General features: G+C 41.1%; 1 protein-coding gene across 2 annotated transcripts in view; it reads right to left on the reverse strand.

Annotated features, from left to right (window-relative positions):
- LOC114661941 (zinc finger protein 570-like) overlaps positions 1-19,146 on the reverse strand; it is a 28,417-nt gene extending 9,271 nt beyond the window's left edge. Inside the window, exons 1-2 of one of the 2 annotated variants that reach the window (XM_028815202.2) lie at positions 18,629-19,146; positions 17,117-17,232 (exon numbers count right to left, since the gene is read on the reverse strand). In XM_028815202.2, the coding sequence (XP_028671035.2) occupies positions 17,117-17,232; positions 18,629-19,073 (561 nt within the window). In that variant the 5' untranslated portion in view covers positions 19,074-19,146. The remainder of the gene's footprint in view (positions 1-17,116; positions 17,233-18,628) is intronic. The other variant, XM_051934792.1, reaches the window with a different exon arrangement.
- Positions 19,147-26,682: the final 7,536 nt, after the last annotated feature.

Genomic DNA, 26,682 nt, shown 5'->3' on the forward strand with positions numbered 1-26,682 from the left:
AGATAGATAGACCTTAATAAAAGTCCAAATGGCTGTGTACCTCCTATGTCTCTGTTATGTATTACGCCATTTTATTGTGATGCACTTTTTTACTACATGCATTACAAAATACATTCCAACAGATGGTACACCGTAAACGTTAACACTGAATAATTTGAGGTTTACCGTCAGGTCCCTAAGTATTTAAACAGTGACACAATTTTCCTAATTCTGGCTCTGTACGCCATCACAATGGATTTGATATGAAGAAATCATTACATGATTGAAATGTAGACTTTCAGCGTTAACTTAAGGGGTTTAACAAAAATTAGGAATTTGGGAATGACAGTTTTATAGATGCCCACCCCTCATGCCCCCCATTTTCAGGGGTTCAAAGGTATTTGGACATTTGACTGACAGGCTGTTCCATAGCCAGGTGGGAGTAGGTCTCTCATTATTTCATTAACTGTTAAGCAGGTAGAAGGTCTGGAGCTGATTCCAAGTGTGGAATTTGCATTTGGAAGCTGGCGCTGTGAACTCTCAATATGAGGTCCAAAGAGCTGTCCATGCAAGTAAAAATAGGTCATCATTAGGATGACAAAACAAAACAAACCCTTTAGAGAGACAACAGAAACACCAGGGGCCTCAAGTATAAACGGTGCGTACGCACAAAAATGTTGCGTAGTCCCATTTCCACGCTCATATCAAGATGTATAAAAACTAAACTTGCCGTAAAGCCACACACATTTTCACGGTAGCTCAAACCCTGGCGTACGCAAGTTCTCTGCTTGGTTTTGCAAATTGGCAGCACCCAGCGTCAAAGCAGTGCTTTTGTTCCAGTGTGGTTTCCCTTACTTTTTTAGATCCACATCCCAGTAACAATATAATTGTCCAGGGAATGGCCAAACTATTCCAAATACCTTAACTGCTTTAGCGTTGTTACTCTCACTGCACCTTCTTCTTCTTCTTCTTCTTCTTCTTCTTCTTCTTCTTCTTCTTCTTCTTCTTCTTCTTTCAGCTGCCCCAGTTAGGGGTTGCCACAGCGGATCATCTTTTTCCATATTTCTCTCAATGCACTACTCAGAGTATTTATATCACTGTATCTGAGTGTGGCATCACAGTTCTACAGCAGCTGATCAGATTATTGGTATACAGCATCAAGCAAACGCTGCCTTAGCCATGCTGTCTAATGAACTGCTCCGATATGGGAAACACTTCAGAGCCTTTCCTATACGGACCTCTCAGTTCACAGTTTCATCCCAAGAACTATAAACTCACTCAATCAGTCCATCAAGTGCTCCTTGTAGAACTGTTTGTACTTATAAATACAATCACCTCACTGTAAACTTGCACTACAGTTATAATATTGCACAACCTGAGCCACTTTATAAAGCATGTATTTACATATGATGATATAATTTTTAAGATGAAATGCAGCAAAATATGTTTATTACATTATACAGATAAAATGTTAACATCATTTAAATAATCTCTATTGTTAATAATTAAACATGTGAGGACACGGTGTCGCAGCCCTAGCAAGGAGCTGGCGCCCCGATTGTTCCTGCCTCGCGCTGTATTCTTGCTGGGACTGGCGCGACACTGGAAGGATAGATGAATAGAATAATTAAACATGTACTACAAAGATATTTCAATGTTCCTTAAAAGTTATGAAGAATCGGACTTCTAAGCTTACACATGGCTTAATGTCTATTACTGAGCTGATTGTGTGGCGATTGGGTATTTGGAGAAAGAAAAGAAAGGACAGGAATTGGGGGTTAGTACGTTTGAAAGAGATAGTTCTGCTGCAATAAATTATTTCATTGAAGGTCACACACGGCACGGCAAGCATCTTGCGTGAGGCAGGAACAATCTGTGGACGGGGCGCCAGCTCATCACTATCACTGCACCACCATGTTCCCATGTTTAATAACATGCTTTAATTAATATGATATGAATACTGAAATGATATCAAGTACATATCTCAGTATTTAAATTATTCAGAGAGCTGTAATATCACAAATGTAATGGATTCTGTGTTCTGTCAGAGGAAGAGAAAGCCCGTTTAAGAAGCAGGTAGTGATTCACACATATAGAGTACATAGAAGAACACATACAAAACAAAGCATTTAACGTGCTACTTTAGTTACAATGGGATTTGAGAAACTAGTAAATTAAACGATTTTAAGATGAAGTTTATGATGTTCTACTTTAATGACAAAATAAACTATGTGATTAAAGTGGAAATTTTGAGATTAAAGTTGACATTTTGAGCTTTTTTCCCCACTATGTCCCTATTTTTTTTTCTCTGTACCCTGATAAGCTTTCATATGACACTCAAACGGTGGGCTACGGCTTGCCTTTTCATGGCGACTTAAATATCTGACGACTTCTTTTTTATTTCAGGTACTGTGCGACTTTGTGAACTTGAGCTTTCGAGTTTCTCCGACACTCTATGTCACTTGCTCAACTTCCTTTTGTTGATTATATCCATGCTTAAACCAACAAATAGTATGTTTTTCCTTGCCTCCACTTGGTATTCCCTGAAATTCTTCTTTTTCCCCCGTGCTTTTGCCATTGCCTTTTCACAGAATGCTGAGCTTAAGGGCTATTTATATTGATTTGCATATTCAAACGGGCATAATTCTGGGAGGAGTTGGGGTGGGACAGAAGGCATGTGCACGTGCGTTACTTTTCACGCTGACCGGGATTTATGGAGCAGAAGAACGTGGAAGTTGGCACTCGCACAGATTTATGCTTCTGTGTTTTTTTGTGCATCTGCACATTTCCGCTTTTGTCTGTACGTCATGTTTTAGTGTGAATTCTACGCACGGCGTTATGCATGAGGCCCCAGGAGTGGTCAAGTCAACCATTTGGTAGATTCTTAAAAAGAAGGAAAACACTGGTGAGCTTAGTAACACCAGTAGGTCTAGAAAACCACAGACGACAACTGTGCTGGATGGTCACAGAATTCTGTCCTTGGTGAAGAAGAACCAATGCCTGACATGCAAACCCAGACCACTCTCCGTGAGGTAGAGCTATCATTACTAAAGTCTGCAATCAAGAGAAGACTTCATGAAAGTAAAGATAGGGGGTTTACAACAAGGTGCAAAGCATTGGTAAACCTTAAGTGTAGGAAGGACAGATTAGATTTTGCCAGAAAACATTTTTAGAAAGCCTGTCTGATTCTGGAACAATTTTCTTTGTACAAAAAAAACTAAGATCGATATATGCCAGAACGTTGGGAAGAGAAGAGTATGGAGAAGAGAAGAAACGGCTCCTGATCTGATGAACACCACATCATCTGTGAAACATGGTGGAGGCAGTGTTATGGCATGAGCATGCATGGCCTCCATTTAGTGAGTCACTGGTGTTTATTGATGATATGACTGCTAGCAGAAGTAGCAGGATGAATTCTGAAGTGTACAGGGCTATGCTGTCCACTCAGATTCTGACAAATGCTGCAAAACTAGTATATATATATATTTATAAGTGCCTCCACTCCCTTACCTGCCCCGGAGGCCTTAATAATGGGAAGTCAGGGAGGGAGTGCCATCATCTCCTTTCTATGCCAGAGCGCAGATGTTGATGGACATTATAGTGATTACATCGGTGCTGCAGGATGAAGTAGTGTAGAAGTAAAAGATATCATCGTCTGCAAGAAAGTCAGAGTAGCTGCTCCTTGGTCATTTCATGTGGCTTTATCAGTTTTTCTAAGAAAGGTGACAGGGTCAGGACACTTTGAGAACTTTAATAATAAGAATAAAATAATTATTTGCATTTATATAGAGTTTTTATTACTACTCAAAGCACTTTTCATAGTGAGAGGGGAGCCACTTCAACCACCACTAATGTGCAGCATCCACCTGGATAATGCAGTGTCAGCCATTTTTGGTACCAGTACGCTGACCACATATTAGCTGTTAGGTGGTGAGAGAGATAGCCAATTAGAGACAGAGGATGATTAGGGGGCCAGAATGACCAGATCATGGTGAACAATTTAGCCTGGACATCTTGATAGACTCTGCTCTTTACAAAGGATGCCCAGAGATCTTTTTATGACCACAGAGTGTCAGTACCCTGGTTTTAAATCTCATTTGATGGCACAGCACAAGTGTCCCCATCACTGCATTGGGATCCACATTCAAATTACAGGGTAAGCACCCCTGACGACATCACCAACACCTCTTCCAGCAGCAACCCAAGCTTTCCTAGATGGTCTCCCATCCAAGTACTGGCCAGGCCCGAATATGCTGAGCTTCAGATGGATGACCTCTTCTGAAGTGCATGTGGTATGGCTGCTGGTATGGCACATCACATACATTTTTAATAATAAAATTGTGTGGCCACCAAAGGGCGCTCCAGCCACCCTTCCCCAATACAGACAGACGCAGACACAAGTCTTACCACACAGCACACCGTTATTACTGTGGGGAAGTGCTTTTTGCTCGCTCCCCACAACCCAGCACAGTACAAGCACCAATAGCACAACGCAACAGACTCCTTCTCTCTTCCTTTCTCTTCTTGGTTCCGCCTCCACTCCTCCTCTGACATGCTTCATCCCACCCCCTCCTCCCGACTCTGGCTCCCTGAAGTAATGGCAGCTGGCTCCTTTTATAGGGCACCCGGAAGCACCACAGATTCTTGACGACCTTCTTGCAGCAGCACTTTCGGGTGTGGCAGAAGTGCTGCCACACAGGGCTCAACAATACCTGTGGCACACCCTGGTGGCTCCCACAGAATCTGATAGGGTTGCACCAAACTCCAACTCCCATGGAGCTCTGTGGGAGTCCGAGACACCGGGGGAGGTAATGCTCTGACTATGTTCTCTCCCCAGGTCCTTCCAGTATAGAGGCATCTCGGTTGGGTAAGGGTCCAGATCTTCTTCCACAATGGATTGCTTTTATCATTTCAATAACATATTTAAAAATAACAATAATATAGTGTAATTCACAACAATTGTAATCAAAATCTGAGAATTTTTTTTTAAATTGTGTTGATATGTCATTGAATGACCCCATTGAAGAAGATATGTGGTTACCTAGACCTTATTGCTGGTTGCAAAGGGGCTCCATACAAAAACGTAGGTCCACCACGGTCAGTGTTGGATTATAATGTCAGGGCTGGATTAACCATTAAGCAAAATAAGCACATGTTTAGGGCATCACAGAAACTTTAAATTGCCGGATTTACTATGCCCCATATGGTGCAAAACTGCAAATGGAGCAGCTGAACCAGATTGCACAAAAAGGGGTTCCTACATTAAATGAAAAAAATTACATACATTTATTACTATTTTTATCATGGTATACATAGCAGTAATAATATTGGTTAATGATATATACAGTATTAATCTTGGGAATACAACAAAATTAGAATCTGGTAACTGTCACATGGTCCACGGATGCTCGTGTGACCGTTCATAGGGCCGACCTTCCACAATCAGTAATGACAAAAATCTTGAAAAAGTTTGCAATGCAATTTACAAAGATCGTCGTCGGACTATTGAAGAGATTTCTGAACTGACTTGCGTGTCTTGGACTTCTTGCCACCTTCCCTACTCACCAGGGGCCTCATGTATAAACGGTGCGTACGCACAGAAATGTTGCGTACGAACCTTTCCACGCTCAAATCGCGATGTATAAAACCTAAACTTGGCGTAAAGCCACGCACATTTCCACGGTAACTCATACCTTGGCGTACGCAATTTATCCGCCCGGTTTTGCAGACTGGCGGCACCCAGTGTCAAAGCAGTGCTACTGTTCCTGTGTGATCACCCTTTCTTTCTTAAATCCACATTCCTGGCGTGGCTTTATAAATACACTGAAACTAACTGCATATTGTTTATTAGTGTAATGCATCTGATTGTAATTAACCTGTAGCAATATAATGGTCCAGGGAATAGCCATAGTATGCCAAATACCATAACTGCTTTAGCGTTGTAACTCTCACTGCATGTTCTTTCAGCTGATCCCGTTAAGGGTTGCCACAGCAGATCATCTTTTTCCACATTACTCTCACTGCACCACACGGAGTATTTATATCACTGTATCTGAGTGGGAAATCACAGCAGCAGCTGATTGTAAAGAGAATTATCGGTACACAGCATGAAGCAGATGCTGCCTGAGCCACAGCAAACACTTTAGTCCCTGTACGGACTTCGCGGTTTAGAAACAGTTTCATCCCAAGAACTCTAAACGCAATAAATCAGTCCATCAAGTGCTCCTTGTAGAAATGTTTGGACTTATAAGTACAATTACCCCACTGTAAACTTGCACTACAGTTATAATATTGCACAACCTGCGCCACTTTATAAAGCGCGTATTTACATGTGATGACGGTATTCATTTCTAAGACGAAATGCAGCAAAACATGTTGATTATATTATACAGATAAAACTTTAACTTCATTTAAAAATCTGTATTGTTAATAATTAAACATGTGAGGACACGGTGCCGCAGCGCTAGCTAGTTCAGTAATTGTTCCTGCCTTGCGCTGTATTCTTGCTGGTGCTGACGCGACACTGGAAAGATAGTAGTACGTGTTTAATTATTATATCCGTCTAAGATATTTCAATGTTCCTTAAAAGTTTTGAAGAACCGAAGTTCTAAGCTTACAGATGGCTTCACGTCTATTACATAGCTTATTGTGTGGCGATTGAGTTTTTGGAGAAAGAAAAGTAAGGACAGGAATTGGAGGTTAGTACGTTTGAAAAAGACAGTACTGCTGTGATAAATTATTTCATTGAAGGTCGCGCATGGCCCAGCAAGCCTCTTGCGTGAGACATGAACAAGCACTGCGCCACCGTGTTCCCATGTTTAATAACATGCTTTCATTCCTATCATCATGAAAAAGATATCACGTATACATCTCAGTATTTTAATTATTCAGAGAGCTGTAATATCAAGAATGTAATGGATTATGTGTCCTGTCGGAGAAAGAGAAAGCCCGTTTAAAAAGCAGGTAGTGATTCATACACATAGAGCACATAGAAGATCAAATACAGAACAAAGCATTTAACATGCCACTTTAGTTACAATGGAATTTGAGAAACTAGTAAATTAAACGATTTTAAGATGAACTTTATGATGTTCTACTTTAATGGCAAAATAAACTACGTGATTAAAGTGGAAATTTCGAGATTAAAGTTGACATTTCGTGCTTTTTTCCCCACTGTGTGCCTTTTTTTTGTCTGTACCCTAATAAGCTTTCATATGACACTCAGACGGTGGGCTACGACTCGCTTTTTCACGGCGACTTTGATATGTGATTTCTTTTTTATTTCGGGCACTGTGCGACTTTGTGAAGTTGAGCCATCGAGTTTCTCCGACAGTCTGTCACTCGATCAGCTTCCTTTTGTTGATTATACCACTGTTTAAACCAACAAATAGTACGTTTTTCCTTTGCCTCCACTTGGTATTCGCTCAAATTCTTATATTTTCTCCCGTGCTTTTCCCATTGTCTTTTCACAGAAGGCTGTTTATATTGATTTGCATATTCAAAGAGGCGTAATTCTGGGAGGAGTTGGGGCGGGACAGAAGGCGCGTGCACGTGCGTTACTTTTCACGCAAATCGGGATTTATGTAGTAGAAGAACGTGAAAGTATGCGTGCGCATGGATTCCTGCATCTGGATTTTTCTGTGCGTACGCACAATCCCGCTTTTGTGCTTACGCCATGTTATAGTGTGAGTTCTACGCACGGCGTTATACATGAGGCCCCAGATCTTTGCTCTGTGTGACTTTTTCTTGTTCCCGCATATGAAAAAAGAACTCAAAGGAAAGCGTTTTTTGTACCGTGGAGAAAGTCAAAGAAAAATCACTGCAGGCATAGGACAATGTTCCTCTTCAGCAATTCCAAAAAATGTTTCCACCAGTGGGAAAACCAGTGGGACAAGTGCATTCATTCACATGGAGAGTACTTTGAAGGAGACTAAAGTTTCAGTAAGTAAAAATTATTAAAACTATTGTTTTTTAATTCCGGTTATTTTTGGGTACACCCTCATATAATAACCTTTTAGAATGTATTACAAGTGTATATATAATATACTGTATATAAAGCCACAACATAATGAATTATTAAACACAAGGAAAAGGACTGAGTAGAACTCAATACAACTTAGAGTTGAAAGCACAAGGTTAGAATGAGGTAAATGAGTAATGAACACCCTTCCAGAAGGCAGGGATAAACTGATGGGAAAGCCCACACACTCCTCCTATGAAGTGGTGCCAATATCATTAGGACAATCTGCTAAACACCCTCTTAAAGAAGCATTGTTCAGAATAATGGAAGAATCAACAGGAGTCAGAAATCAATGGTGGCTGTAGTTGATTGGAGGAGGTAATATAGTTCTGCACATTAAGAGTCAGATGATGTGATGTATTAGATAAGGTGACATAATTAGAAAAAGCATAAAAGTAGATGAATTGTTTAATTGATTGTTCACTCCATGGACTGAGACATTTGTGCACAACTCTGTGCAAATAAAGAAATGTTCTGCAGTCTCATCTGGCCTCCGTAACATCCTTCTATGAAGATAGAGGAAAGTTTTTTCCATTACAGTTCTCAAAAATTTTTAATACATTGGATTAATTGGTATGTCATGTCATTTTCTAACCTGCTTAATCCACAGAACAAGTTTGCGATGGGGGGACTTTGGTGCTTGAGCCTCTCCCAGCTAGCAAAGGGCGCAAGGAAGGAACAAACCTTGATGGGCGTCAAGCTGAACACACACACACACCAAGACCAATTGAGCATTGCCAGTTTACCTAACCTGCATGTCTTTGGGTCACAGTGGGTCATCCACTCTCACTTCCAAACACAGGGAGAAGTTGCAAGCGTGATGCAAGGACGACTCAGGATGCAAACGATTGTCTCTGCACTGTGAGGCAGCAGTGATACCACGTCGCCAACTTGTCACCATCTCTCAGCATCATTTAGATATATAATACTTTGTGTAATTGTCACACTGAAAACAAAGGTTTATTAATGTCTACTTAGACATGTGTAAATGTACAAAAAGTGTGGCATGGTGCTGTATTGGACAGAGTTATAAGATGGAACAGGAAACGCCATGAACAGAATCACATATTAAACAAATATCCACATCATGAAAATAACAGTGCAGTCTTTATGCAATTTAAAGAGGACCACTACAACATAACAAAGTCTGTTTTAGTGTACATATTTGTAGCCATTTTTAACGCTGTGGTGGCATCTCCCATCTGTACCCAGCATCATTGGAATCTTCACTCTTAAAAGGTTTTCCATTTTTTATCACAATAATTGGACATACTGATGAGACTTGGAATGGATGCGTAGTTATACTACCAGACACACAGCCAGTGTGGGATTTGGTTTGCTAGTTTCACCTTGGCGAGTTTAAATCGGCCCGTGTTATAGTGCCCTACAATGGACAGGAGTCCCCTCCAAGGCTGGATGTTGAATTATGCCCACTACTGCCATGACCTTACAATTAGTTTCTGAGAAATGACTTTACCATTTATGATGCACGGAACATTTGTCATTTCAAATTCTAAAGATCATATTAAAGAATGCAAATTAGTGTGGTTTTGTACATAATGTTATGACATCAGAGTCTTAACTTTAAAGCTGACTGGATGACTTGAAATAAACGTACAGGACAACAACTAACATGAAGTTCCAGGAACAACTAATTTGGCCAAACAATCACAAAAGTTCTTGCTTTCTGCTTCCCTTTTCTTTTATTTTAGACTGTGAGTGGATATCTCCATATACGTTTGTAACCCTCGCACATTACCCATGACATTTCTTAATCCTGTTTTTTCAGTTATTACCTAACATTTGCAGAGCAGTACCAGTAGTTTTCATAGCACACCACTTTTCTTAGGATCCACTTGAAGCCTTGTGGGTTGGCGGCCAGTCTCTCCACATTTAACACTCTGGTGTGTTTTACTCTCCTCTTTTCTCAAGGTGCTCACTTAGGGCCCTATGATTTCCAAGATGTGGAAAACACGGACAGAATCATGGAATTAACACATAAAAACTGATTTTAGATTTAAAAATGGAAATGTGCAGAATTGAGACACTGGAGGGGTGACTGTTACAAAGCTTCCAAATAAATTAAACGAATGAATAATCTGTAGTTCTATCATTCAGATACTATTTTCTAGTTTGTTGTTTTTCAAGCGAATGTAATTCTTTGTAGAAATTCAGTCGTGGCTCCATCTGTTTGTAAGCGTGTTTCCGGTATGTTTTCTCATTAAAGGCATGCGAATTAGCCAACCCTAACTATGTCAAAAAAACTAAGAAACACAAAATTTACTGCACAACAATATCCCGGTGACTTTTACGAATCTGGACAATAACTTTTCTTCAAGTTTTGCCAGCATACCATAGTACCCTTTAAAAAATTAACAATGATGTTTCGGGATTTAATAAATGTTCTGCCTCGCCAAGGTCCACATTTGACTCTTCCGCTATAAACTCGGCCCCTACAAAGCTAGGCAGAAGAGCAGGCTTCTCCTCAGATGCAACGAGCCCTTAAAAGCGGGTCTTTTTTTCCTGTTTAATTCCCAGATTAGTTTGCTTTTGCTTTGTAATTAATTATTTTAAGACTAGACAAAGAGCCCGTTTCGACAACGTAAGATAAAACGGGCACGAGTGCAATAGTAGTAAGTATAAGCACCACAAACCTGATATAGGTGTATTGAATGAATGCGTAATTAGGCCTGGAGCTGTAGTCGAAATCGCCTTTCAGGCCTCTAGAGCTTTAATTGTAGTCGCCTTTCTCTTTGAATTTTTGCGGCCGTAAATCGCCGCCTGCCGCGATATCGGTCTCGTAAAGTTTTTCAGGCAGCTGCACAGAAGGCGACTGCGCATTCGGCTTCGGACAGACGTGAGTGAGTGAGTAGACTGGCGAACTATATATAAGATATGCAGCATATGAAGCTACAGATGTAATGATGGATGTTTTCATTCTGTAAACATTTAAGGTTTAAGAATCATTAGAAATAATTTACATAATTACAAAATACAGGTACTGAAGACCGGTACTTTTTGGCAGATGTTATCTTTATGGAGAGCTGCAACTTTTCCACCTTTTCACAGGCAGCACTTCAGTTCCTTCACAATAACCAGCTGAATTTTAATGACATCTGAGCAGTGGATACAGACAATGCATCATACTGTCTGAAAACATACCAGGAAGTTTTAAAAGGGGTTCTGCCTAACAGTGTACATTCACCCTGCTTGTGTCAAGTCATCAGTTTGGTGGGAGAGACCTGGCAGCAGTATAAATACTTCAGTGAGGCTGCATCACCAGTGATGTGGGGAAAGTCTGCCTTCTTCAAGAAGCCTGCCAGGAACCCCCGAGTTAGGAAACACCACGTGGAATAGCTGCTTCAAATCAGTCAGGCACCTCGCTGAACATATTCACCTCTACAAAAAGTTCTTTCTGGCCGAGAACACATCAGCTCAGGCTGTAACAAATATCCTAGCTCAGTGTTTCCCAACCTCGGTCCTGTGGCCCACCTGTGACTGCGGGTTTTTGTTCCAACCAGATTCCTAATCAGTGACAACACCTGATAGCACTGATCTCATTTAATTAGTTGGTATTATTTTTCTTTTATTCGACATTCAGAAAAGCACAGCAGCATGATTTTTACATTTATAAGACATTTAGAAATATTTCTGCTTTAGATTTAAATGCTTAACTCTTTTGTTGATTTTATTATATTTTGCCCTTTCTCTGTGCAGTTTTTCCCCCTTCGTTGTGTCTTAATAATGACAATTTAAAACGAGCAGAGCAGGCACGCTGGCAAACACTAAATAATCAAAGCTGCAAACACTTTAGCATCAGACCCACTAATTGCTTAATGAATCCATTATTTACTAATCAGAACACCTAGAACACCTTGCTACTGACCTAACTTCTGCCAAATCTTCCTTCTACAGAACCAAGTTTGATAAATCCTTATCTAACCCTCGCAAACTTTTTGCCACTTTTTCTTCACTGCTTAAATCACCATCTCCTTCTGTCTCCCCAGCTCTCTCACCAGAGGACTTTGCTACATTCTTTGAGGATAAGGTTGCTACTATCTGTAGTTCCTTCCCTCAGACTGACATGTTGCCCACCCACTCTCAACCGACCTGTGCGACCCAGCTTCATCACTTCACTCCACTTTCTCACGAGGAAGTGTCTCAGATCCTGACGGCCAGCAACCCCACAACATGTTCACTCGACCCTATCCCCTCAGGTACATTTCAGCTCATCTCTCAGGATCTTCTCCCACACATCACACACATAGTTAATGGCTCCCTAACGACTGGCCATGTTCCCACTGCCTTTAAGTCTGCTGTTGTCACACCAATTCTTAAGAAACCTACTCTGGACTGCTCAGATATTAACCACTACAGACCAGTATCCCTGCTCTCTTTTCTTTCTAAAGTACTGGAACGAGCAGTGTATAACCAACTTAACTTGTTTTTATCTAATAACGCCCTTCTTGACCCTCACCAGTCTGGATTCAAAGCAGCTCATTCTACCGAGACTGCACTTCTTGCTGTCTCTGAAACCCTTCACACAGCCAGATCTACCAACCTGTCCTCAGTCCTCATACTTCTGGACCTATCTGCAGCCTTTGACACGGTCAACCATCAGATACTTCTGGAAACTCTCACTAGTCTTGGGATCTCAAGCATTGTCTGGCAATGGTTTGCTTCTTACCTTGCTGACCGGACATTCCAGGTTGCCTGGCAAGGCTCCCAGTCAGCTCCACGAAGACTGACCACTGGTGTTCCTCAGGGCTCTGTCCTAGGACCCCTTCTCTTCTCCTTATACACAGGTTCTCTTGGGAAGGTAATAGCTGGACATGGATTCTCTTACCACTGCTATGCGGATGACAGTCAACTCATTCTCTCCTTTCCACCCGATGACCAGCAGGTCTCAACCCGCATCTCAAACTGCCTTGCTGATATCTCCTCTTGGATGACTTCCCACCACCTCAAGTTGAATCCCAGCAAGACTGAACTCTTGTATATCAGAGGCAACTCATCTCCGAATCTTGACCTGGCAATCTCTCTTGACAACTCGGTTATCGTCCCCTCAAAAACGGCAAGAAGTCTTGGTGTCACTCTAGACGAAGAATTGTCTTTCTCTCCACACATCAGCAACCTCTCCAGGTCCTGCAGATATCTCCTTTACAACATTAGGAGAATCCGCCCCTTTCTCACTACAGAGGCTACTCAGCTTCTCGTCCAGACCTTGGTCATCTCTAAGCTGGACTACTGCAACTCTCTGCTGTCTGGACTTTCACTAAAGGCAACACGACCACTTCAACTGATCCAGAATGCAGCTGCAAGACTCGTTTTTGATATTCCCAAATTCTCGCACACTACACCTCTGCTGCAGAACCTGCACTGGCTCCCTGTGGCTGCCCGCATTAGGTTCAAAACCCTAACACTTGCCTTTAAGGCCAAAACTGGAGCTGCACCACCTTACATATCAGCACTGGTCAAGCAGCGTGTCACTTCTCGCTGTCTCAGAACATCAAGCACTGCATGTCTCGAACCACCCTTACTTAAAAGAAGAGGACGACATGCATCAAGACTCTTTGCAGTGTTGGCTCCTCAGTGGTGGAACGAACTTCCTCTTGCTGTACGAACAGCGGAGACCCTCACTGTCTTCAAACGTCGCCTGAAGACACACTTCTTTCAACAGCACTTGGACTAAAGTCCCCATACTTTTTTTTCTACCCTTTTTTTTTTCAAAAAAAAAAAAAAAATTTTGTACTAACTTACTATTTTCTTCTAGCAGGGTTTTGTATACAACTTGGTCAGCGGTAACTTGTTTAATGACAGTAGATTTAATCCTAGCCTTAAAGACTGAAGAACAGTCGTAGACTACTAAGCACTGTTGTAAGTCGCTCTGGATAAGAGCGTCTGCTAAATGATGTAAATGTAAATGTAAATGTAGAAAAGTAGAATGAAAATCAAGATGAAAAAATTGTAAAAAGAAAAAAATACATTATTTCCATATAACTGCTTGGTACATTTTAATATATATATATATTTTTAACCAAACTTAGTTTTCCAATTTCTATATTGTTCCCAAAACACATAATCTGGGAAATAACACATCACTTAATTAGCCCAGGAGTCCAATTAAAAGCAGAAGCTGGTTGGAACAAAAACCTGCAGACACAGGAGGGCTACAGGACCGAGGTTGGGAAACACTGTGCTAGACCCTAAAAGTGAAGTTAACTTCATCTCAGAAGGATGCATCAAACTATTAACAGCTCTGACAATTCTGGAGGGCACTCTCTGTTCTACTACAATCTCAGCATGCAGCGTCATGGAGGATCTGCGCTCCTCTGTGATAAATGGATATGCAAAATAATGTTCAGTTGTGCTAGTGTGCTGTTTCATTAAAAGGAAAGTAAAGTGCCATTTCATTATTGTTTCTTTTGTTGTAGCTGTTACTACTTACAGTAAAAAAAAAAAAAAAAAACAGAAATCTGAATCAAGGAAAAATAAAAATGGTAAAAACCAAAAATCACAAAAAATAAAACTGGAATTTGTGAAAAAATAAAATGGATTCCATAGGGCCCTACTCACTCACTCACAGTTTGTTTTTTCTCTAATGTTTGATTCCTCTGGTATTTGTGAAGGTTTTTTCTAATACAGTGGTACCTTGAGATACGAGTGCCCCAACGTACAAGTTTGAGATACGAGCCGTCACTAGGTCGATTTTTTGTCTTGTGTTACGAGCCAAAATTTGAAATACGGAGCCATCAAAGAGCTTGTCCCCGCACATTCTGAGGAACTGGTGACAGAGGAGTTGATGGAACTACAGCCACAGCAACATACAGAGGTTCTGCAGGAGATCGGTATCGCGGAGGAGGTTCTCTCTTAAAGTGAGATAAAGGAAGTGTTTGCAATGTGGGAAAAAGTTTCGAACTTTAAAGAAAAGAAACACCCTGAAAAAATTACAACTGATCATACAGCGGCGCTATTTAATGACACTTGCCTAACGCTCGACTTTATTGAAAAGAAACTGAACGTGCAGCGGCGCTATTTAATGACACTTGCCTAACTCATTTCAGAAACATTCTAAAGGGGAGGACTGAACAAAGCTCCTTGGACAGGTTTCTATTGAAACGCCCTGCGAATGAAAGTGACGAAAGCATGGCAAAAAAGAAAAAAAAACTAGTAAAGAAAATTAAGTTAAGCAAAAGTGAAGTGAAAGAAAAAAACATTACAATACGCTAATCGGCTTCGCCAACATCTGTTTATTTCTTTAGATTCTCTTTTATGTATTAGGTTTTATTTTGTTTGTATACAATATTTGTTCATTATAAATGTTTTCAACATAAGAAAAATGTAACAAAAAATTGGGGTGGTTTTTTGGGGGCTGGCACGAATTAATCTCATTTCAATTAATTTCAATGGGGAAAACTGATTTGAGATACAGGCATTTTGACTTACGAGCTCAGTCATGGAATGAATTAAATTCGTATCTCAAGGTATTACTATATGTGATTTTTAACTCTTTTAGGGGTATTTTTTTTTCTTTTGTCCTAAGGCTAAATATTTTTTCTAAAAAGCACAAAAAGCAATGGTTTAACACAAAAATCAACATGAAATACATATTTATGACCAATGTCACTCTCTATGTTCCATGAGCCCTTACAGTGTGTGAATTTATATTACATACCAGTTTGTCTCATCACTCACAAGCTGAAGGGCAAAAACTAAAAAGTAGTCGAGTGACTGGTAATCCGTAGTGTCCATTGGCACGCCATCTCGTCTGAAGTCCAGTTGCCAGCTTGCCTCTAATAGATCAGTCTGTGTTGTCCTCCCAGGGTGAATGTTGCAGTAGGTGCGTCAACTGCACAATCAGCTGATGCAGGTACCTGACTTTCATTTTTGATCTCCAGACCACTTGCATCAAAATTAGAGTTCGATACGTCAGAGTCCGATTCAGCAATAATACGCAAAAAATAAATAGCACGTACAGTATTTTGCTTTGCGCATTATCATTGCTCTCTCGCCCAATGTCTGCTGTTCTAGACGTTATTTACTCTGTGCTACTCACACACACAAAGGGATTCTATGTCAAGTCAACGAGTCTAACAGTCCTCCAAGCAAAGAGGGTCTACCTATATCATAAATGGCGAGTTTTATTGTCATTTACAGGTTTTATCACTTCCTGTTCCAGATGTCGACTTTGACATCCGCGCTCTTGAAAACAAAAGTCGACATCCACCCTAAAAGAGTTAAGTTTTCCCAGCATGCTTGAAAGTCATTTTGCAGTCGGGACATGTGTACGATTCTTCCCTTTTGTGAAGTCTCTGGTGGTATCTGAGGTGTGTAATTCGGGTGAAAGTCTTTCTGCATTCGTTACACTGGTGTAGTTTTTAGCCAGTGTTGAGTCTTCAGATGCTTTTTAAGGCTTGCGGCCTGGGTGAAAATCTTTTTGCATTCCGTGCACTCGTATGGTTTTTCTCCTGTATGAATTCTCTGATGTTGTTTAAGGTGACTACCTTGGATGAAAGTCTTGCTGCATTCATTGCACTTGTATGGTTTTTCTTGGGTGTGAATCCTCCGGTGTTCCCAAAGGTGTGAAGGACGCATGAAAGTCTTCCTGCATTCAGGACACTGGTGTGTTTTTTCTCCGGTGTGAATTCGCTTGTGGTATCTAAGGCTTGCAGCCAGGATGAAAGTCTTTCCACACTCGGTACATGGATATGATTTTACTCCTGTGTGAATTTTCCGATGGTCTTTAACAATGAGGGATTCGTCAGATAATTCTGAGCTTTTCTTCGAAATGGGCTGCTCGTTCACAGCATGGACTTGCTGAAACCATTCCACATAATTCTTTTGTAGTATCTTCTTATTGGTACTCTCATCTCCAGGCCGACATGTCTGCTCAGAAAAGGCCACACTGCTTTGCCCCATACCGACAGGATCTTCGTTCAAACATTCCAAGGGAACCAAGGGCTGCTTAACAGCAGAAGAAACTTCTAATTCTGAGACCCCCACTTGAACGGTCAGTAAATTCTCGTTCTTTGACAAGACGGACCCTTGTTCTAAGCCATCATCTAAAAACGGAGGTATATCCTCTTTGGTGTCTTCTTGTTTAATCCAACAAGAAACCTGCTCGGGTACTTGGTCTTCAGTCTTTATAAAGCCAATGTCTGCAGGGGATTCTGCAGTTTTACTGCTACAGTGAGGCATTCCGTCTGCAAATTGGGAAGAGGCTTTGAAAAATCCTGTGGGGAAAAAGTATGGAACAAGACTTTAACATGTGAACTTTGTACAATTTTAGAAATCAGTAATATTACACCCTCATCTGTGTTGGAGTTTGAGCAAGGTGGCCTTTACTCAAATGGTGCTAAGGGACAGCAAGGACAGGAGTGTGGTACCGAAAACAGACCTTGCATTTGACTTGCTAACCATGGTCACAGACTGGTAGCCAGTTGACTTTGCAATCGTAACTTTGCTAGTGTCCGGCGACACGTTGTGTAAAACCCTCAAAGAGAAGACTGCAGAGAAGACGCACAACCAGAAGGTGTGACCTAAGGTGAAGAAGGAGACCTCCTGAAAAAGGAAAAGGGACCATGCAGAAAAATCCTGTCATGAGTCTGGAGAAAGCCAACCAGGAAAGGAACCAAACATCACTCACCTCAAACCATAAGCATACTTTGATTACGAGAATTATTAACTAATTTAATAGAGAGGACAAAGCCAGCTAATGTACTATGGTATTGGTGTTAACTGAAACTAAAGATAATAATCTTGTGAAGGAGAAGTTTTGACTATTATAAGTTTCTCATCCTAAACACAAAAGGAAAGGGCAGAGAAGCACCTCACACACACACACACACACACACACACAGAGACACACACACACACACACAGAGGCAGAGCAAATATACGCTGCTGTAAGCAAGCAAGCGCCACTTGACGGCACTAGAAACTTCATTACCAGCCACAGAACTTACTCATCTTAACCCCACAAATTGAAAATTCAGGATTCTTAAGTCGTGTGCCTTTTCAATTAGGAGAGGAAAGCTCTTTCTACGCCAGGCGATAGAATGGATAAGTTATTTGCCCTTTTCTACAAAAGAGAAAAAGTGAAACTAAGCTTTCGTTATTTTATGTTTTGTGCTGTTTGTGTCTTTCGTCTTCATAGATTTATATAAATCCATCTTCTATTATACTTATGATGGAAGCTAGGCTAAGATAAGCTAAGAAGACTTTATTAATCCAGAAAGGGAAATTTAGGGGGTCCAGCAGCTCATAACAAAATTAAAATAAGTACATACAGATAAAATAACTAAAACACCTAATACACAAGATGAAACAGTGAAGATAAACAATAACCATAAAATACCAAAAATAGTGGTGTATTACCAATCCACAGTAATACAATGCAGTAATACAGTATTATAATATGCACTGAATGTGATGCATAGGATGACCAGTAGCCACAGATAAAGGGCTATGGTGCCAGTCTATCACGGGGCACACATATAAATAGTCCATGCCATGAGTCACTAATCACTAACATTCGACTAACAAATACAAAACCACACAGACAGTGGCATGGCCAGGACTTCACATCTCTTGCGCCGTGAAAGCTCTCCGTCACATTCACTAACTTACCTCTCTCACACTCGTCTCTGCATCCTTGGCCGACGGCCGCCGGTCCACACGGTGTTGCAGGTCTGTTCCGCCCGAGTGACTGATCCTCTGTTTCTGCTTCGCTATTTGCGCCAAGCCGGCTCTCCCCCACATCGCTCCTGGCGGCTGTTCCATCCTTCAATGGGTCCTCCGCACAGCTTCGCATTGCTCCCGGGTCATCACTGGAGGCTTGTAGCTGGAGTCTGAGGCTTTCGATTTCTTTTTCATGCCGAGATATTTCGAGTTGCAAACCTGAGAACTTTGTATCAACGTAGCCCAAAAACTCGGAGATAATGACCGCCACGGCTGCAGTCAATGCCTCGGCGATTTTATCGGACGAGAAGCGGTTAAACGTGACAGGTCCTTCAGAAAAACCATTCGTCTCCTCTTCGACTTTCATGGTAATCAGCATGTGCTCCCTGTTCATTGTAATAATTGTTACTTTGCAATAAATCACTCCGATCTCAGTTAACACGCCTTCTATCCCGTGCGCCGTCTCTAGTAAACCGATCACAGAGTTCACAGGCGCCGCCTGTACGACACTTGTAGTGCAATACCGCCATCAACTGGCCTGGAGTATGATCAAGAATATAGGGGGAGAAAAATCGCGCACATTTGGCGACAGTGTTGTCACTAAAAACCTGCAGCCACAGTGGGTCCCCAGGACCGAGTTTGAGAATCCCTTAGATCAGGGGTCCTCAATCACAGTCCTGGAGGGCCGCAGTGGCTGCAGATTTTTGTTCTAACCTGGCTGCTTAATTAGAAAGCAATTCTTGCCAATAATTTAATTTCATTGTTTGTTAGTGCTTTAACTCTGCTATGTCGGCTCATTCTCATATCCTACATTTCCTTCCCCTTTCTAAGGATATCATCCAAATGATTTGAAGGCTAAAATGGGTGAGTAATTTTCAGTCCTTCACTTTTTTCTCTTCACTTTCCTTTCAAGTATTTAATTAAACCCAATAGTGCATGATAGATACACACAGGTGTAAATGGTAACAAGCTGAATGAAGAAATGCTGGTCTCTTTTGTCATTTGCATGTTATTGCTAATTGGGAGCAATTAAAAAACAAGACTACAGCTATTTAAGACTAAAATAAGCAACAAGGGTTCAAAATCTTAACGAGCGAGACATCTAAAGTGAAGCAGAAGTGTTACTTGAGCAATAAGTGCTTCTTATTAAGCAATTGGGTTGGAGCAAAAACCTGTAGCCACTGCAGCCCTCTAGGACCGTGATTTAGTGTAGTCGGCAGGATTAGATAGATAGACCTTAATAAAAGTCCAAATGGCTGTGTACCTCCTATGTCTCTGTTATGTATTACGCCATTTTATTGTGATGCACTTTTTTACTACATGCATTACAAAATACATTCCAACAGATGGTACACCGTAAACGTTAACACTGAATAATTTGAGGTTTACCGTCAGGTCCCTAAGTATTTAAACAGTGACACAATTTTCCTAATTCTGGCTCTGTACGCCATCACAATGGATTTGATATGAAGAAATCATTACATGATTGAAATGTAGACTTTCAGCGTTAACTTAAGGGGTTTAACAAAAATTAGGAATTTGGGAATGACAGTTTTATAGATGCCCACCCCTCATGCCCCCCATTTTCAGGGGTTCAAAGGTATTTGGACATTTGACTGACAGGCTGTTCCATAGCCAGGTGGGAGTACGTCTCTCATTATTTCATTAACTGTTAAGCAGGTAGAAGGTCTGGAGCTGATTCCAAGTGTGGAATTTGCATTTGGAAGCTGGAGCTGTGAACTCTCATTATGAGGTCCAAAGAGCTGTCCATGCAAGTAAAAATAGGTCATCATTAGGATGACAAAACAAAACAAACCCTTTAGAGAGAGAACAGAAACACCAGGGGCCTCATGTATAAACGGTGGGTAAGCACAAAAATGTTGCGTAGTCCCGTTTCCACGCTCATATCAAGATGTATAAAAACTAAACTTGCCGTAAAGCCTCAGACATTTTCATGGTAGCTCAAACCCTGGTGTACGCAAGTTCTCTGCTTGGTTTTGCAAATTGGCAGCACCCAGCGTCAAAGCAGTGCTTTTGTTCCAGTGTGGTTTCCCTTTCTTTTTTAGATCCACATCCCAGTAACAATATAATGGTCCAGGGAATGGCCAAACTATTCCAAATACCATAACTGCTTTAGTGTTGTTACTCTCACTGCACCTCCTCCTTCTTCTTCTTCTTCTTCTTCTTCTTCTTCTTCTTTCAGCTGCTCCAGTTAGGGGTTGCCACAGCGGATCATCTTTTTCCATATTTCTCTCAATGCACTACTCAGAGTATTTATATCACTGTATCTGAGTGTGGCATCACAGTTCTACAGCAGCTGATCAGATTATTGGTATACAGCATCAAGCACACGCTGCCTTAGCCATGCTGTCTAATCAACTGCTCCGATATGGCAAACGCTTCAGAGCCTTTCCTGTACGGACCTCTCAGTTCACGAACAGTTTCATCCCAAGAACTCTAAGCGCACTCAATCAGTCCATCAAGTGCTCCTTGTAGAACTGTTTGTACTTATAAATACAATCACCTCACTGTATACTTGCACTACAGTTTTAATATTGCACAACCTGAGCCACTTTATAAAGCACGTATTTACATATGATGATATAATTTTTAAGATGAAATGCAGCAAAATATGTTTATTACATTATACATATAAAATGTTAGCATCATTTAAATAATCTATATTGTTAATAATTAAACATGTGAGGACACGGTGTCGCAGCACTAGCAAGGAGCTGGCGCCCCGATTGTTCCTGCCTCGCGCTGTATTCTTGCTGGGACTGGTGCGAAACTGGAAGGATAGATGGATAGAATAATTAAACATGTACTATGAAGATACAGTATTTCAATGTTCCTTAAAAGTTATGAAGAATCGGAGTTCTAAGCTTACAGATGGCTTAATGTCTATTACTGAGCTGATTGTGTGGCAATTGGGTATTTGGAGAAAGAAAAGGAAGGACAGGAATTGGGGGTTAGTACGTTTGAAAGAGATAGTACTGCTGCAATAAATTATTTCATTGAAGGTCGCACACGGCACAGAAGGCATCTTGCGTGAAGCAGGAACAATCTGTGGACGGGGCGCCAGCTCATCACTATCACTGCACCACCATGTTCCCATGTTTAATAACATGCTTTAATTAATATGATATGAATACTGAAATGATATCAAGTACATATCTCAGTATTTAAATTATTCAGAGAGCTGTAATATCACAAATGTAATGGATTCTGTGTTCTGTCAGAGGAAGAGAAAGCCCGTTTAAGAAGCAGGTAGTGATTCACACATATAGAGTACATAGAAGAACACATACAAAACAAAGCATTTAACGTGCTACTTTAGTTACAATGGGATTTGAGAAACTAGTAAATTAAATGATTTTAAGATGAAGTTTATGATGTTCTACTTTAATGACAAAATAAACTATGTGATTAAAGTGGAAATTTTGAGATTAAAGTTGACATTTTGAGCTTTTTTCCCCACTATGTCCCTATTTTTTTTTCTCTGTACCCTAATAAGCTTTCATATGACACTCAAACGGTGGGCTACGGCTTGCCTTTTCATGGCGACTTAAATATCTGACGACTTCTTTTTTATTTCAGGTACTGTGCGACTTTGTGAACTTGAGCTTTCGAGTTTCTCCGACACTCTATGTCACTTGATCAACTTCCTTTTGTTGATTATATCCATGCTTAAACCAACAAATAGTATGTTTTTCCTTGCCTCCACTTGGTATTCCCTGAAATTCTTCTTTTTCCCCCGTGCTTTTGCCATTGCCTTTTCACAGAATGCTGAGCTTAAGGGCTATTTATATTGATTTGCATATTCAAACGGGCATAATTCTGGGAGGTGTTGGGGTGGGACAGAAGGCATGTGCACGTGCGTTACTTTTCACGCTGGATTTATCGAGCAGAAGAACGTGGAAGTTGGCACTCGCACAGATTTATGCTTCTGTGGTTTTTTTGTGCATTTCCACTTTTGTCCGTATGTCATGTTTTAGTGTGAATTCTACGCACGGCGTTATGCATGAGGCCCTAGGAGTGGTCAAGTCAACCATTTGGTAGATTCTTAAAAAGAAGGAAAACACTGGTGAGCTCAGTAACACCAGTAGATCTAGGAAACCACAGACGACAACTGTGCTGGATGGTCACAGAATTCTGTCCTTGGTGAAGAAGAACCAATGCCTGACATGCAAACCCAGACCACTCTCCGTGAGGTAGAGCTATCATTACTAAAGTCTGCAATCAAGAGAAGACTTCATGAAAGTAAAGATAGGGGGTTTACAACAAGGTGCAAAGCATTGGTAAACCTTAAGTGTAGGAAGGACAGATTAGATTTTGCCAGAAAACATTTTTAGAAAGCCTGTCTGATTCTGGAACAATTTTCTTTGTACAAAAAAAACTAAGATCGATATATGCCAGAATGTTGGGAAGAGAAGAGTATGGAGAAGAGAAGAAATGGCTCCTGATCTGATGAACACCACATCATCTGTGAAACATGGTGGAGGCAGTGTTATGGCATGAGCATGCATGGCCTCCATTTAGTGAGTCACTGGTGTTTATTGATGATATGACTGCTAGCAGAAGTAGCAGGATGAATTCTGAAGTGTACAGGGCTATGCTGTCCACTCAGATTCTGACAAATGCTGCAAAACTAGTATATATATATATATAAGTGCCTCCACTCCCTTACCTGCCCCGGAGGCCTTAATAATGGGAAGTCAGGGAGGGAGTGCCATCATCTCCTTTCTATGCCAGAGCGCAGAGGTTGATGGACATTATAGTGATTACATCGGTGCTGCAGGATGAAGTAGTGTAGAAGTAAAAGATATCATCGTCTGCAAGAAAGTCAGAGAAGCTGCTCCTTGGTCATTTCATGTGGCTTTATCAGTTTTTCTAAGAAAGGTGACAGGGTCAGGACACTTTGAGAACTTTAATAATAAGAATAAAATAATTATTTGCATTTATATAGAGTTTTTATCACTACTCAAAGCACTTTTCATAGTGAGAGGGGAGCCACTTCAACCACCACTAATGTGCAGCATCCACCTGGATAATGCAGTGTCAGCCATTTTTGGTACCAGTACGCTGACCACATATTAGCTGTTAGGTGGTGAGAGAGATAGCCAATTAGAGATAGAGGATGATTAGGGGGCCAGAATGACCAGATCGTGGTGAACAATTTAGCCTGGACATCTTGATAGACTCTGCTCTTTACAAAGGATGCCCAGAGATCTTTTTATGACCACAGAGTGTCAGTACCCTGGTTTTAAATCTCATTTGATGGCACAGCACAAGTGTCCCCATCACTGCATTGGGATCCACATTCAAATTACAGGGTAAGCACCCCTGACGACATCACCAACACCTCTTCCAGCAGCAACCCAAGCTTTCCTAGATGGTCTCCCATCCAAGTACTGGCCAGGCCCGAATATGCTGAGCTTCAGATGGATGACCTCTTCTGAAGTGCATGTGGTATGGCTGCTGGTATGGCACATCACATACATTTTTAATAATAAAATTGTGTGGCCACCAAAGGGCGCTCCAGCCACCCTTCCCCAATACAGACAGACGCAGACACAAGTCTTACCACACAGCACACCGTTATTACTGTGGGGAAGTGCTTTTTGCTCGCTCCCCACAACCCAGCACAGTACAAGCACCAATAGCACAACGCAACAGACTCCTTCTTTCTTCCTTTCTCTTCTTGGTTCCGCCTCCACTCCTCCTCTGACATGCTTCATCCCACCCCCTCCTCCCGACTCTGGCTCCCTGGAGTAATGGCAGCTGGCTCCTTTTATAGGGCACCCGGAAGCACCACAGATTCTTGACGACCTTCTTCCAGCAGCACTTTCGGGTGTGGCAGAAGTGGTGCCACATAGGGCTCAACAATACCTGTGGCACACCCTGGTGGCTCCCACGGAATCTGATAGGGTTGCACCAAACTCCAACTCCCATGGAGCTCTGTGGGAGTCCGAGACACCGGGGGAGGTAATGCTCTGACTATGTTCTCTCCCCAGGTCCTTCCAGTATAGAGGCGTCTCGGTTGGGTAAGGGTCCAGATCTTCTTCCACAATGGATTGCTTTTATCATTTCAATAGCATATTTAAAAATAACAATAATATAGTGTAATTCACAACAATTGTAATCAAAATCTGAGAATTTTTTTTTTAAATTGTGTTGATATGTCATTGAATGACCCCATTGAAGAAGATAAATGTGGTTACCTAGACCTCATTGCTGGTTGCAAATGGGCTCCATACAAAAACGTAGGTCCACCACTGTCAGTGGTGGATTATAATGTCAGGGCTGGATTAACCATTAAGCAAAATAAGCACATGTTTAGGGCATCACAGAAACTTTAAATTGCCGGATTTACTATGCCCCATATGGTGCAAAACTGCAAATGGAGCAGCTGAACCAGATTGCACAAAAAGGGGTTCCCACATTACATTAAAAAAATTACATACATTTATTACTATTTTTATTATGGTGTACATAGCAGTAATAATATTGGTTAATGATATATACAGTATTAATCTTGGGAATACAACAAAATTAGAATCTGGTAACTGTCACATGGTCCACGGATGCTCGTGTGACCGTTCATAGGGCCGACCTTCCACAATCAGGAATGACAAAAATCTTGAAAAAGTTTGCAATGCAACTTACAAAGATCGTCGTCGGACTATTGAAGAGATTTCTGAACTGACTTGTGTGTCTTGGACTTCTTGCCACCTTCCCTACTCACCAGATCTTTGCTCCGTGTGACTTTTTCTTGTTCCCGCATATGAAAAAAGAACTCAAAGGAAAGCGTTTTTTGTACCGTGGAGGAAGTCAAAGAAAAATCACTGCAGGCATTGGACAATGTTCCTCTTCAGCAATTCCAAAAATGTTTCCACCAGTGGGAAAACCAGTGGGACAAGTGCATTCATTCACATGGAGAGTACTTTGAAGGAGACTAAAGTTTCAGTAAGTAAAAATTATTAAAACTATTGTTTTTTAATTCCGGTTATTTTTGGGTACACCCTCATATAATAACATTTTAGAATGTATTACAAGTGTATATATAATATACTGTATATAAAGCCACAACATAATGAATTATTAAACACAAGGAAAAGGACTGAGTAGAACTCAATACAACTTAGAGTTGAATGCACAAGGTTAGAATGAGGTAAATGAGTAATGAACACCCTTCCAGAAGGCAGGGATAAACTGATGGGAAAGTCCACACACTCCTCCTATGAAGTGGTGCCAATATCATTAGGACAATCTGCTAAACACCCTCTTAAAGAAGCATTGTTCAGAATAATGGAAGAATCAACATGAGTCAGAAATCAATGGTGGCTGTAGTTGATTGGAGGAGGTAATATAGTTCTGCACATTAAGAGTCAGATGATGTGATGTATTAGATAAGGTGACATAATTAGAAAAAGTATAAAAGTAGATGAATTGTTTAATTGATTGTTCACTCCATGGACTGAGACATTTGTGTACAACTCTGTGCAAATAAAGAAATGTTCTGCAGTCTCATCTGGCCTCTGTAACATCCTTCTATGAAGATAGAGGAAAGTTTTTTCCATTACAGTTCTCAAAAATTTTTAATACATTGGATTAATTGGTATGTCATGTCATTTTCTAACCTGCTTAATCCACAGAACAAGTTTGCGATGGGGGGACTTTGGTGCTTGAGCCTCTCCCAGCTAGCAAAGGGCGCAAGGAAGGAACAAACCTTGATGGGCGTCAAGCTGAACACACACACACACCAAGACCAATTGAGCATTGCCAGTTTACCTAACCTGCATGTCTTTGGGTCACAGTGGGTCATCCACTCTCACTTCCAAACACAGGGAGAACTTGCAAGCGTGATGCAAGGACGACTCAGGATGCAAACGATTGTCTCTGCACTGTGAGGCAGCAGTGATACCACGTCGCCAACTTGTCACCATCTCTCAGCATCATTTAGATATATAATACTTTGTGTAATTGTCACACTGAAAACA

This window comes from Erpetoichthys calabaricus, chromosome 12, assembly GCF_900747795.2.
Source record: "Erpetoichthys calabaricus chromosome 12, fErpCal1.3, whole genome shotgun sequence".
NCBI lineage: Eukaryota > Metazoa > Chordata > Cladistia > Polypteriformes > Polypteridae > Erpetoichthys > Erpetoichthys calabaricus.